Below are 10712 nucleotides of genomic sequence, written 5' to 3' on the forward strand. Positions count from 1 at the left end.
TGTTCTGATGTCCCCCGTTGGGCCTTTCAACATTCTCCACGTACACAAACCAGGGCAGCTGCGCAGCTCTGGCCCTTCAGCGCCAGGTCAGATGCAGGGCCACGGGGAGGGGCGCTTCCCTGAACGTGAGCCCAGGACCCTGCTCGGCGGTATTTCAGACGAATCTGGTCCTCACCAAGGGGTCATGCATAGCCACAGTTCCCACAAGACGTGGACATAATTTGGGGCAGGAGGCACGCTAAGGTCAACCGATACTTCCCTAGAACCCAGTGGTAGACAAAATCTCCATTCTAGATAGGGAAACTGAGGCACTGGCCATGAGAGAGGAGAGGCGAACTCAGGACTCCTTTATCCTTTCTGAATGGGCTTTGCAACCTCATACCTCAGAGGTCTGAGCAGCCAGTTAGGTCTCTGAGTGTCCCCTCCCCTGACGCCTTGGAGCCTAGTCTCCATGGAGGACTGGGGAACCCTCATGGAACTTGGGGGGCGCTCCTCGCGGCAGCCTGCCCGGGTCGAAGTCCGCGGCTGCGTGAATGGGGGGATGAATAGGTGTGCATAGGGCTGAGCCCCGAGGGAGGCTCAGAAAGGGCGTGAGCCGGCCACGCAGCTAGAAGAGGCCACGGCAGAGGGTGCGTTTCTTCAACCAAGCGCCCCGCACCCACACAACGGGCCTGGCCTCAGAGGAGCTTGTGGCAGGGGCTGAACAGTGTCCTCTCTCTGGGTCAGAGGCTAGGAACAAGCTTCGTGTGTGCATGTGCAAGTGCGTGGGTGTACAGATGTGTGCACATGTGTGTACAGACAAGAAGTCATGGGTCTCAGGAAAGCTGCCCATCCATTTTGAGACAGGACCTCTGTGGTGCTTTTGACAGTCAATGTCTGCATAGCCTCAGGTATTTTTAAATTGAGTTTCTGGCCACAGCTGGGGGAGGCGTGTCACGGGGGGGGGGCGGGGGGGGGGCGTGGATCTTGAGTCTAACTACTTACTGTGTGTTCAAGAGCCAGCGTGGGCTCTGGTTCTCTTTGTCTCTCTGCTGTGCATGTGTGAGGAAGTAAGCCAGCTTCTCCAACCATGAGGAAGCCTCCCCCGGAAACTGTCAGCTTGAAATAAGCCCTTTCCTCCCGTAAGCTGGGTTGTTTGTCTCCGCAACAAGACGGTCACTGCGCCAGCTTCTCACTAGCCAATCAGCCTCCTGCTTCTGCCTCCCCAGTGCTGGGATTACAAGGGTGTGTCGCCATGCCTAGCATTTTTTACATGGGCTCTGGGGCTCAAGTTCAGGTCCTCAGCACTTTGCTAGCTGAGCCATCTCACTAGCCCAGGGGTAACCATTTTAGCTCTTCCTGTGTATGGGATTGTGCATGTCATTCATATCTTCTCAGAATTGACAGACCCTGTGCAACGGGCACTTGGAACCATACCACGCAGGAAGAGAGCATTGTACCCACCGATGAACAGGCCACTCGTGAGACAGCCAGGAAGTGACATGCTGGCATCCAAATGCAGATGGGACCAGTGCCACTGGGGCCTCTGCCAGCCTCTCCCCATCTCTGCTGTTTCCAGGGCCTTCTCTCACTCTCTTTCATCCTTGGGACCAGCTACAGGTCTTGGGTGATGACGTCTGAATCTAACTGGGGTTGCTTCCTGTCTAAACTCCTATTCACCCTACAAAACCCTATAGGTGGGAGGCTTTCCCACTCTGTCAGGCGCTGCACACCTCCCCTCCCAGCATCATGCATGCGCCTGCCTGTCAATGTGCCTTGGATGATATTACCCTGCCTTGGGCAAAAAAGAGTTTTTTTCCCCCCCCAGTCAAACACACAACACATAGGGGGCTGGAGAGATGGCTTAGTGGTTGAGGTGTTTGCCTGCAAAGCCTAAGGACCCAGCTTCTATTCCCCAGAACTCGCAGAAGCCAGATGAACATGGCGGCACACATGTCTGAAGTTTGTTTGCAGTGGGTATAAAAATAAAATATTAAAAAAAAAGATAGGGGCTAGGAAGATGGTTCAGGGGTTAAAGGCGCTTAATTACAAAGCCTGTTGGCCTGGTTCAATTCCCAAGCCACCCAGGTAAGCTGCATGCAGGAAGTGGCACCGCTGATTGGTGTTCATCTGCGGTGACAAGAGGTCCTGGTGCCCACCATACCTGCCTGTGCCTCGTGCAAGTGAAGAAGTACATGAAAAATCCCTAATAACATCTCACCTGGAAGCTGGGAATATGCAAGTGTGAGGACTGGGGTTTGGATCCCCAACACACACACACACACACACACACACACACACACACACCCCTTATTTGGAAGAGAAAAAGGCAACTAAGTTCCCAAAATCAGTAACAACAGTCTTAAGAGATAAAAGCATTTTTTCCCCCTGCAGCATCACCTCATTAATGAGTGTTGGCAAGGAGCGGCAGACGTACCAGTCCCAACGCGTATCCATATAATGTGCCCACTGGTGGCTGCATTGCACAGCCCCTCGGCTGGAGCCCGCCCTGACGGACCCGACCCCTGCATTCTGTCCTGGCAACTGCTCCCCAAAGCATCGCCTCTGCTGCTCAACCCAGATGACCCACCGGCGGAGGGAGGAGCTGGGCCCCAGCCCCTTCCTGTGGCCTCTGCCAGTCCACACCTGCTCCGGAAACACCCTGACATCCTTCACCTGGGGTTCTGGTCCCCAGACAACCAAGCAGGAGCACCAAGGAAGGATGGCAAGGTACCAGGCTTCCTGCCTCACCCACCCAGCACTGCCACCCACATGAGTGATGCCTCTTGCTAGGCCAGAGGGAGGAGGTGACGGTTCTGGGTCTGAGGAGAAGTCTCTGTGCAGGGAAGCCTGGCACGTGCCGGCCATGCTGGGCTACAAGCTCTCCAGCATCACCATGGGGGGTAGAGTCTGCTGACTGCCGCCAGGCCTTGCCAGTGCTCCCTTCTCTGCTAAGAAAGATGCAGCTCACAGTACGTCTGGTGATGCAGGCGTCCTCTGTGTGTGTCTGCCCGGGTCTGGGAAGCCAGCACAGGCTGAATCCTGTGGCCATCTTTTCTCCGGGGGGGGTGGGGACAGTTCTCCCACTGTGTGTGTGGGGGGGGGCAGGGGATGGAATAGCAGAGGATTGGGCCAGGCACAGGATGCCCACATGCTGGTTCCTCGCCCTCCAGGTTTAGATAATCTGACAAGTTCTACAACTTCTTTGGGCCTGTCTTCATATATCTGCTTTACAGGAGTGTTAAGGACTGCCTCAGTCTGTTTTTCATTGCTGTCAGGAAATCCCCGAGGCTGGATGCTTTATAAAGAAAGGCTTATGAAGCTCATGGTTCTGGGAGGTCCAAGGGCGCGGTGCCAGCAGCAGCTTACATCTAACCAGGGCCTCGTGGTGCCTGGATGGCGTCAGCAAGGGAGCGTGTAGGAGACAGGTCACGTGAGCCTCAGTAATCAAGGAAGGGCCAGGCTTGCTCTTGCATAACAATTCTCTCAAGAACACCCTGGGGGGCTGGGATGCAGTTCAGGTGATAGAGTGCTTGCCTGGCAGGCAGAGGTCCCGGGTTCAGTTCATACTGCTGCCCAAGCCCAAGTGTGGCCACAGACACTTGCTCACTTAGCACTTGGGAGGTGAAGACAGGGGATCAGAAGTTCAAGGTCATCCTATATGAAACTGTCTCAAAAAGAAAAACACACGGGGCTGGAGAGATGGCTTAGTGGTTAAGGGCTTGCCTGTGAAGCCTAAGGATCCCAGTTCGAGGCTCGATTCCCCAGGACTCACGTAAGCCAAATGCACAAGGTGGCGCGTGCATCTGGAGTTCATTTGCAGCCCATTCCCTCTCTCTCTTTCTCTCTTTCTGCCTCTTTCTCTGTTTGGCACTCTATCACTCTCAAATAAATAAAAATAAATGAAAGAAAGAAAGAAAAACACACAAGTAACTGGGGTCTCCCTATCCCAGGAGCTGCATCAGTTCTTTATGAGGGCGGGGTCCTCAATGACTAAATGACCTAGGCCCCCCCTTAAATGTTTGCGACCTCAGCACCATACTCCCAGGACGTAAAATCAAGTCACAGCGAGGACAACGGAGACAACTTCTCCTAAGTGTTCATCGAGGGCCTGGGAGCAGGTCGGGCGGCACGGCTCTCAGCCTGTTTGCCTGGAGCCGCGCTCTCCACAGAACAGGAGCGAGAGCCAGACACCCCTGGGCAGTGGGGAGGCTACGAGGGCTGCAGGGCACATGAGCCACTCCCTGTCCCTTCAAGGCTGTGGTTACCCCACTGACACACGAGTGGGGCAAGGCTTTGCAATAAAAAACCGTAAGATAAATACTTTTTGCTGATTAAAAAAACCCAAACAACACCCCCCTCACAAAAAAAAAAAAAACAGAAAAAAACAGGGCTGGAGAGATAGCTTAGTGGTTAAGGTGTTTGCCTGCAAAGCCAAAGGACCCAGATGCACAAGGTGGTACATATGTCTGGAGTTTGTCTGCAATGGCGGAAGGCCCTGGCACACTCATTCTCTATCTGTCTCATTCCCTCTCAAAAATTTATTTATTTTTGTGGAGCCAGGTATGGTGGCTCATGCCTTTAATCCCTGCACCTGGGAGACAGAGGTAGGGAGGATCACACTGCAAGTTTGATACCAACTTGGGACTACAGGGTGAATGTTGAGTCAGCCTGGGCTAGAGTGAGATCCTACCTTGGGGGAGGGGGGGAAGAGAGAAAAAAAAGAAATACAAAACAACAAAAACTCTTTGGGATGGCTGGCTCAATGGTTCAAGGCACTTGCTTGCAAAGCCTGCTGGCCCAGGTTCAATTCCCAGATGCATAAAGTGACGCATGAATCTGGAGTTTATCTGCAGCAGCAAGAAGTCCTGATATCCCATACTCACCCTTTCTCAGATAGAATAAAAATACAAAAAAATTTCTTTGAAACAGTACTTTTCTTTTTGATTTGAGACAGGGTCTTAGGTTTTAGTCCAGACTGGCTATGAAGCCGATGATCACCTTGGACTCCTGATTCTCCTGCCTCTGCTTCCAAGTGCCGGGTGACAGGTATGTACCACCATGACTGGTTTTATGCAGTGCTGGGGAACGAATCCAGGGCCTCATGCACGCTAAGCAAGCATGCTACCAAGTAAACGACTTCCCCAGCCCAAGAGAAGCTTTTCAAAAGCCCAAATTGTGCCCCTCCTGAGGCTGCTGCCGGCCAGACTGGAATGTGTGAAACACAGACCTCCCGGAGTGGAGTGGTGGCTACCGCAGATGCCTGTGGGGCTGAGACACGCCGGGACACCTTGACACACACATTCCACGCCGAGGCGAGGGAATTTTCCAAAGGAAACGAGAGCTATGCAAAATCTTCGCACACAAGGATGTCCACGCAGTGTTCATTCCTCACAAAAGCCAAGGAGTGGAAAACAGGCATGCTCAGTGTGCCAATAGTGGGCACCCAGAAGGGCACAGCTGCTGCAGCTGGAACCGTGAGTTTTTCTCACACCATAGTTTCTACGGATCCTGAACTGGAAGGTTTCTCTTTCCTCCTTTCACATTTTCTCAATCACAACAACAAAGGAAGGCACATGGGAGAAAAAGACTCCAGTCCCTTACTGACAATGCCACGCACCTTCCCTTCCCTCTCTATTGGACCTCTCTCCAGACCCAGTAGGGTGGTGGACTGCCGGCCACTCCCCCGGATGGCAGCCAATCCTCCAGACCTCCCGCTGAGGTCGCTCCTGGATTGAGCCACAATGACCAACTCTGGTGGGCTTCACTGGCTCCCGTGGGAGGGGTGCTGTGCCCACCAGAAATGGCTCTCTGGCCCAGGCTGCACATGGGCATTGCCTGGGAGGGTGGGAAGCCGTGCGTGACCTGTCTTACCATCTGCAATGCCTGGTACCAAGTGGTCCCTGGCTGCTGCCTGTGGGCAGTCACACCCATCCAGGTCTGACAGCAGCCTTCCATCTTTCTGAGCTGCTCTTATCAGCAGCCAGGCTGATGTCAGCGGGACAGACACCCCCACATAAGACCGCAGCCCCACAGGACATAGGACCATGGGGAGCGGCCAACACCTTGCTCACGCACCTGTTTCTCTACCAAGGCGGAAACATTAGCAGCTGCTGGACATTCCAAACCCTATTCCAGAAAGGCGCCAAAAACCTGCCCATTTTCGTTTGTGACTGGAATGTGTGCCCAGCTCAGAGCAGCCTCAAGCAGATGCTATACAATGGGGAGGCTGGAAGCTGGGCAAAGCCCAGTTCACCTCTTTGGGACAAAACGGCTCTGCCCCATGCTGTGGATGTTGGTACCAGCTGTTGGGCGAGGGAGGGCTTAGTGGAAGGGGTCCAGAAATGTGTCTTGGGGTAGACAGGCCTTCTGTCTAAGTCCCCCAGCGTTCTGAGGCACAGTGGAGGGAGACCCACCATACCCCGTTCACACAGGACCCGAGGAGGGAAGGCCAGCCAGGGTGCCATCAGTCTCCTTCCACTGGGCGGCATTCAACACTGCCCGCCCTGCCATCGTGGGCTGGTCCCGGGCAGATGGGAAGAGTCCAAGCCCTGCCTGGGGCAGCCCGCAGCAGGAAGCCAGGTGCAGCTGAGACTAATGGACAAAGCCCAGAGTATTGCATTGCCTTGACACAAAAGCCACCTAACCCAGTGTCTGGAACAGGAGGAACAAAGATGGAGAGGTGGGGGACAGTGAGGTGGGGGCCCCCACTGTCACTTGCGAGGTGGCGCGGCAGAGGCCTCAGAAGGGACCCGGGAGCTCCTCCCCCACGGCTGCTGAGCCAGCAACTTCCCGGCTGTGTGGCTGGCGCGGGCCACAGTCCATGCAGCAGGAAGCTTCGGCTGACCACGCACGGTGAATTTTCCATTCTCTGCCCCACACACCCTTGCCCGGCGGGCGGCAGTGAAGCCCTCCTTCATGGAGCTCCTGGGACCCATCCATCTCCCCTGCGCCTCCCACTGCTGGCTGTGAGGCCACCTGAACCTCTGCTCTGGGATGAACTCTGGAGAAGGGACACTGGGGTCCTTTGCTCTGGAAACCCACGGGCTGCAGGAAGAACACGCTGGCTGTCATTGTGGCCGAGCCGGACCCCGCTGGGTAAGGTTCTCCTCAAAGCTGTTAAGCCTTTCTGTAGCCCCAGAAGCAGTCTGCACACATCCCTGGGTTTCTGAGATAGAAGCCCACTTCCTCAACCCCATCTCCTGCACGGCGGGAGGGCCCGCTAGGGTCTGTGAGTGGCCAGCACCAGGCTCCTGCAGCTTTGGCCAGGCCCAGCTCTGTCTAGCATGGCGTGGCTGGACCACGGGAATCGGTCCTGGACCAGGAACGTGTGTGTGTACACACGTGTGCAGCAAAACCGGTGCTAGGTAGGGAGCCATTTCAAGGGGGCTTTGTAGCCCAAGTTAGGTCCTAGAACATCTCTTGAGGCTGGGAGCACATGGCACAGGCAAAAAAAAAAAAAAAAAAAAAAAAAAAAGAAAAAAGAAAAAGTGGTCTCAGGTTCAGGAACCCAGTGTTCAGACAATCTGAGAAAGACCATGGGAACTGGAGACTTTGTGGTGATGCCTTGCCAGGGGCCTGATGGCTGGACCCTGGAGGATTCTTCCAAACCCACTTGAGAACCCACACCTTCCTGTCCCCAAGAGTGCCAAGCAAAACACCTACATCAGCCACAGACTTGCCCACGCCCCCCAGGCGGTCTGCAAATTCAGTCCTAAGGAGAATATGGAAGAGAAACAAAAGGCAGGCAAGGAGCCCTCGCTCCCAGCCCTTACAAACCAATACATCTGGGAGAAGGTGCCACAGGGGCCATCCGGGCAGGAAGAGTGGGAACCAACGGGAACAGAAGGAAAACAATAACAACTTTAAATGTGGCAGCCCAGGCTGGAAGGTCATCTGTTCCAGCGTGCTTCCCGGGGAACTGTCCCAGGACCCCTACCCCTAAAATACATCAGCCCCGTGGACATGGGGGGAGGATGGAGGGCCTTGGAAGAAGGTATCTGGTTGCACAGGTACCCCCAGCCCCCACCAAGTCAGCTACAGGCAATCTGGCTGGTGGGGTGCATGGAAGCTCTCTAACCAGAGCTTTTTTTTTTTTGTTCCACTGCAGGCTATGGAGCCCAGGTAATATTACCTTCTCCCCACCCCCAGCCCCAGGTCACCCAGGCCTTTGTTCTACCTGCACACACCGGCAGGCAGAGCCCACCCCTTCTCTGGCAGCTCCTCCCCATCCTCCTGGAGGCCGCCTGGCTGGCACTGGAGGACCAGGGGCACCACAGGTGCAGGGGGAAGAGGGGCCTTCGGTCTTCTCTGGCTCCACTTTCGGCTTAGGCAGCAGTAAGCCAGCCAGCCGGCTACTCCTACCCCTACCCAGGCCCCAGAGCTCGAACCCGCTTCTCCACCCAGAAGACCCAAGGCTGGAGCCTTATCCCCCCGAGGTTAGCTAGCTAGGTCTAACGCAGGCCAGCAGGGCACCGCAGGTGGGGCGGCCAGAGGGCGTTGGGCGGTGACCTACGAGGAAGTCCGTGCACTGCACAGCCAGGCTAGCGGGCAGCAATAGCGAGGCACAGACGAGAGGGTGAAAGGAAGGGTCAGAGGTCGGGGGTGACAGCCTCAGGAGCAGATGAGATGGGGGCTTTGGGCATCGGTAGATTGGACGGGGCCCCAAGAGAGCAAGGAGGGCAGGGCTGGCCCTGGCACAGGCCGGGTGCAGCTGTTGGTCAGGGGCTCGGCAGCGGCGCCCCCTTTGACTCGGACCACGCTCGCCCGCAGCGGGCACTCACCTGGGCGTGCGCAACGCGGCGGGGTCTCGGCGGTCCAGCACGCCGGGCACACAGTTGGTGAGTTCGGTCCAGTCGGCGTGCAGCCCGCAGCTCCAGCCGGTGGAGAAGCGGGAGAAGAGCCACGTCTCGCGGCGGTTGGGCCGGTAGCAGGTGCACTTCTTCTGTCCGGGCCGGCAGTCGCAGGGCACCTCGAGGCGCACGTTCTGCACGAGGTGGCGGCCGAAGGTGGTGCCGCCGGTCTTCTGGATGTGCAGGAAGACGATCACGTCGTCGCCCTTCATGTCGAAGTGCAGCGAGCGCTCCAGCTCGCGCACGGGGAAGTAGTACTTCTTCTCGTAGTGGGGGTCGGGCGTGGGGAAGAGGTCCAGGTCATCGGGGGGCGCGCGGCCGCCGGGCGCGCCCAGGCTCAGCCCCGGGCCCGCGTACTGGTACAGGATGAGCATGAAGCACGCCGAGCCCGCCACCACCAGCACGAACTTGCTGGCGCGCTCCACCATGGTCCTGCCGCCGGCGCGCCGCCGCCGCATGTGTCACCATCGCCGGCGGCCCGGGGCGCGGGGCGCGGGGCCTGGGGGGGGGCGGGCGGGCGATCGGGCGGGCGTGGGGTGCGGGGACGCGGGAGCAGCCGCCTCCGCCTCCTCCACCGCCGCCGCCCGCGCTCCGGCCCGGCCCGGCTACTCGGCGCCCAGGCTGCCCGCAGTGGCGCGGGCCCCGGCTCCCGGTGGCGTCATGGCTGCTCCCCGCCCGGCTCCGCTTTCCCCGCCGACCTCCGGCTCCGATCGCGCTCGGCCCGGCTCCAGCCTGCGCCCCGTGCCGCCGCCGCCGCCGCGCGCGCACCCCCTCGGCACCCGCCCGCGCCGCTCCGCGCCGAGAACGCTCTGCGCCCGCCCGCTCGCCAGCTCGCCCGCCCCGTGCGCCGCCGCCGCCGCCGCCGCGTCTCCGCAGTCAGTCGCCCGCCCCGCCCCGGCCCGCCCCCGGCCCGCCCCCGTGGCGCCTCTTCTCGTCGCCGCCCGCTCCGATCTTTGGCTCCGCCTCTGGAGCGCGCCTAGGGGACCCCCCCCCCACCAACACACACCCGGGGCACCCGGAGTGCTGAGCGCCGCGGCGCGTGTCCCCCTGGCCGTGCCAACGCCGACCCGAGGCCGGCTGCTACCGACCGGGGAGCTCGGGACAGCCCGCGGGGGCGGCGACCGGGGAGTGCGGAGTCCTGGCGTGAGCAGATCTTCCAGGCCTGGGGTCACAGCGATCGGCGTCTCTGGGTCCCTGGGTCTCCCCCGCACTTTCCCAGGTCCATTTCGGGCGGTCTGCATCCCGCTCCCCCATTGGAGGAGAGGCCTTGACCTTGCACGCTCAGCGCTCCGAAGTTCCAAATAAGAGAGGGCCGGGCTGCACCACACGGGTTGAGGGCTACCCTCAAGGGCAGAGGAAGGAAAATGAGGATTGGTGGTGTGCCCCACCATCCCGGGGCTTTGGGACAATGACCTCGAACCCCTTAGTGAAGATAACACCGACATGTCTGCAGAGGCCTGTGGACTGACTATGCAGTGCGCATCATTTCACTAAATGTTGGCACGCCATTGAAAACATTGTGACAATTGGGACAACATTTAAAAACCATGAGGGATGGCCAGTGGCCTAGCAGTGGAACCCAGCCTGTGGCACCTGGATGGTTCCACAGCCCAGTCCGGCACTCAGGACTGGGTCCCCTACCTGTACACAGAGCGCAGTCTCTCACAGGAGCAGGGGCCTTTGGGTGTGAGATAAACAGTCCAGAATCCCACAGTGGCAGTGGATGGGCTGTGAACTTCCTCCCTCCCCCAGGTAGGGTCTCGCTCTAGTACAGGCTGACCTGGAATTCACCATGTGCTCTCAGAGTGGCATCCAACTCACAGCAGTCCTCCTACCTCTGCCTCCAGATTGCTGGGGCCAGCATGGCCTCTGGTGGAAATC

At 58.1% G+C, this 10712-nt stretch overlaps 1 protein-coding gene across 1 annotated transcript in view; it reads right to left on the reverse strand.

Moving 5' to 3' along the window:
* The window catches only part of Hs6st1 (heparan sulfate 6-O-sulfotransferase 1), a 48248-nt gene extending 38959 nt beyond the window's left edge, over positions 1-9289 (reverse strand). The window contains exon 1 of the mRNA XM_004668179.2: positions 8763-9289. Within this exon, the coding sequence (XP_004668236.1) occupies positions 8763-9289 (527 nt within the window). The remainder of the gene's footprint in view (positions 1-8762) is intronic.
* Between the last annotated feature and the right edge of the window lie 1423 nt (positions 9290-10712).

This window comes from Jaculus jaculus, chromosome 5 (genome assembly GCF_020740685.1).
Source record: "Jaculus jaculus isolate mJacJac1 chromosome 5, mJacJac1.mat.Y.cur, whole genome shotgun sequence".
NCBI lineage: Eukaryota > Metazoa > Chordata > Mammalia > Rodentia > Dipodidae > Jaculus > Jaculus jaculus.